This window comes from Octopus bimaculoides, chromosome 23 (genome assembly GCF_046866305.1).
Source record: "Octopus bimaculoides isolate indiv1 chromosome 23, ASM4686630v1, whole genome shotgun sequence".
Classification (NCBI taxonomy): Eukaryota; Metazoa; Mollusca; class Cephalopoda; order Octopoda; family Octopodidae; genus Octopus; species Octopus bimaculoides.
Genome location: NC_142950.1, coordinates 7,913,123 through 7,915,622, shown reverse-complemented (window position 1 = coordinate 7,915,622; position 2,500 = coordinate 7,913,123). Strand labels below are relative to the sequence as shown.

At 37.8% G+C, this 2,500-nt stretch overlaps 1 protein-coding gene across 1 annotated transcript in view; it reads right to left on the bottom strand.

Annotated features, from left to right (window-relative positions):
* The window catches only part of LOC106871455 (R-spondin-1), a 120,891-nt gene that overhangs the window by 664 nt on the left and 117,727 nt on the right, over positions 1 to 2,500 (bottom strand). The window contains exons 3-4 of the mRNA XM_014917926.3: positions 2,196 to 2,345; positions 753 to 938 (exon numbers count right to left, since the gene is read on the bottom strand). Coding sequence (XP_014773412.1) covers positions 753 to 938; positions 2,196 to 2,345 — 336 coding nt within the window. The remainder of the gene's footprint in view (positions 1 to 752; positions 939 to 2,195; positions 2,346 to 2,500) is intronic.

The following is a 2,500-nucleotide window of genomic DNA, read 5'->3' as shown; positions in this document are numbered from 1 at the left end:
TCACACCTAGCCTACAATGTCACTCTAAAAATAATCAGTCACATCATTGAAATCTCAAAGCTACAAGGTAATGCATGACTAATTCAAAACAATGTTAATAAAGAAACATGACTTTTAACAGAATAGTCTGAATTCTAAACGCTTAAATAATAAAAGCAATTCTTTCTTCCTTCCTTAAAATGCGCCGCTGAAATTGCGCGGCGTCTAATATAGCGGAAGTTATTAGAATCTTGTTCAACAAGAGTTGTCTCCCTTAATTTGACTTTAAAACTGTTCATGAATTTGACTATTTATAACTGGTTCTCAATCAGAACCGTTAGCACGGCGGGCAAAATGCTTTTTTTCCCTTCTACTCTAGGCACAAGGCTCGAAATTTTGGGGTAGGGGGTCCAGTCGATTAGATCGACTCCCAGTACGCAACTGGTAATTAATTTATTGACCCCGAAAGGATGAAAGGCAAAGTTGACCTCGGCGGAATTTGAACTCAGAACGTAATGACAGACAAAATAGCGCTAAGGATATCGCCCAGCGTGCTAACGTTTCTGCCAGCTCGCCGCCTTATAAATGAATATTCTTTTTTACTCTAGGTACAAGGCCCGAAATTTGGGGGGGGGGGGGGGGGGCAGTGTGTGCATGTGAGTATGTGCATATTCACATTTATAGAAACAAAAACTGTCTAGTCGATTGAATGAATCCTCAGTACATAACTGGTATAAACGGTTCTTTAGATGCTATATTAGAAATAAACTTACCTGCGCATGATCGCATCACCATCTTGCATTTTTGGTTCTCGCTCAGGGTTGGACATCGTTCTCCGTTGGGTGAGGGCAACTGCAACACATGACGAGAGCGGGCCTCGATGCCGTATTTGTAGCCACAAGTCTGACCATTTCTGGAACAAGAGTTCCAGCTGGTCCATGAACCGACCATGCAGTTCACTGAAAGATAGATAGATAGATAGATAGATAGATAGATAGATAGATAGATAGATAGATAGACGGATGGACAGACAGACAGACAAACAGATAGACAAACAGACAGTCAAATAGATAGAGAGATAGGAGAGAGAGAGAGACAAATAGACAGACAGACAGGCAGGCAGACAGACAAGCAGGCAGACAGACAGGCAGACAGACAGACAGACAGACAGACAGACAGACAGACAGACAGACAGACAGATAGATAGATAGATAGATAGATAGATAGATAGATAGATAGATAGATAGATAGATAGATAGCAGTTACTATACTGAACCACAAATATTGTTAAACGTTACTTTATATTTCGTAGATCGACCAACAACGTTATTAAAGACCAGGATATATTTTGCAAGAAGGAAAGACCAATTTATATTCCACAGGTGAAATATAAATGTCAAGTTTGCATTTTATACTTACACTCGTAGCCAAAAGTTTGAAACATATTTTTTTTAAATTAACAATGCTATGCCTTAGTACAATTCCATTCAAATATATACAACGTACACATTTGGGCATTTAATATAAAAATGCTAATTTTCAGACTTATATACCAAACGGCATTACATTCAAGGGTGGGGTATTGTACACACGATCGCTTATGCCAGTCAACCATTATTATTTTTTTTTTTTACCCCTTTGATTCCTATTTTATAAAGATGGACCCTTATTCAATGTTTAAAAAATCCCTTTATATTCTTTTAATTAAATATTATTACGAATTGTATTAAGGAATTGTTAAACAATTTTGTGGATTGTAGAAGCATAACAAAATTTATTGCAGATAGATTTTTAAGAACAAACCTTATATGGACCCCGGTTGAGAACCACTGAAATGGGTAAAGGGTCCTTAATTGGTTTGTAAAAATATTCTATGTATTGTAGGAGTATAACCAGTTTATTGCACATAATTCTTAACAACAAATCTTATATGCATCCCTAAGGTTCATGTGAAGAGTCCATAATTGGTTTACAGGGCTGGGTGCAACGTTGTCGTCTTTCTTGTTAATTAGCCCAAGATTGGGCTAATTATTAGGAATTATATTTTCAAAAACTATCAAAATATTCTATGTATTATACAACCAATTCATTGCAGATAATTTTTAACAGCAAAATCATGTACGGACGCCCTAGGAACATATGAACCCCTGTTGGGAACCACTGGCTTATAGCATGGAAATCGGGAACAGATCCTAAGGAATAGTTGATGTACTCACCTCTCTCGTGGCATTCTTTGGAGTAGTTAGCGTAATAGTAGCCATTGGGGCATCCGTTTATGCATTTGCCTTTATAGGCGACATAAGGAGATTCGCAACGAGTGCAGTAGTTCTTGCTGAAGCATGCCTCGCATTTATCAGCATTGCATTCTGAAATTAAAATCACATTTTTGTTATATTGGTTTCAAATTTTGGCACACGGACAGTAATTTCGGAGGAGGGGGTAAGTCAATTATATACACATACACACAGACACACACACAGGCACAGACACACACACAGACACAGACACAGACACAGACACA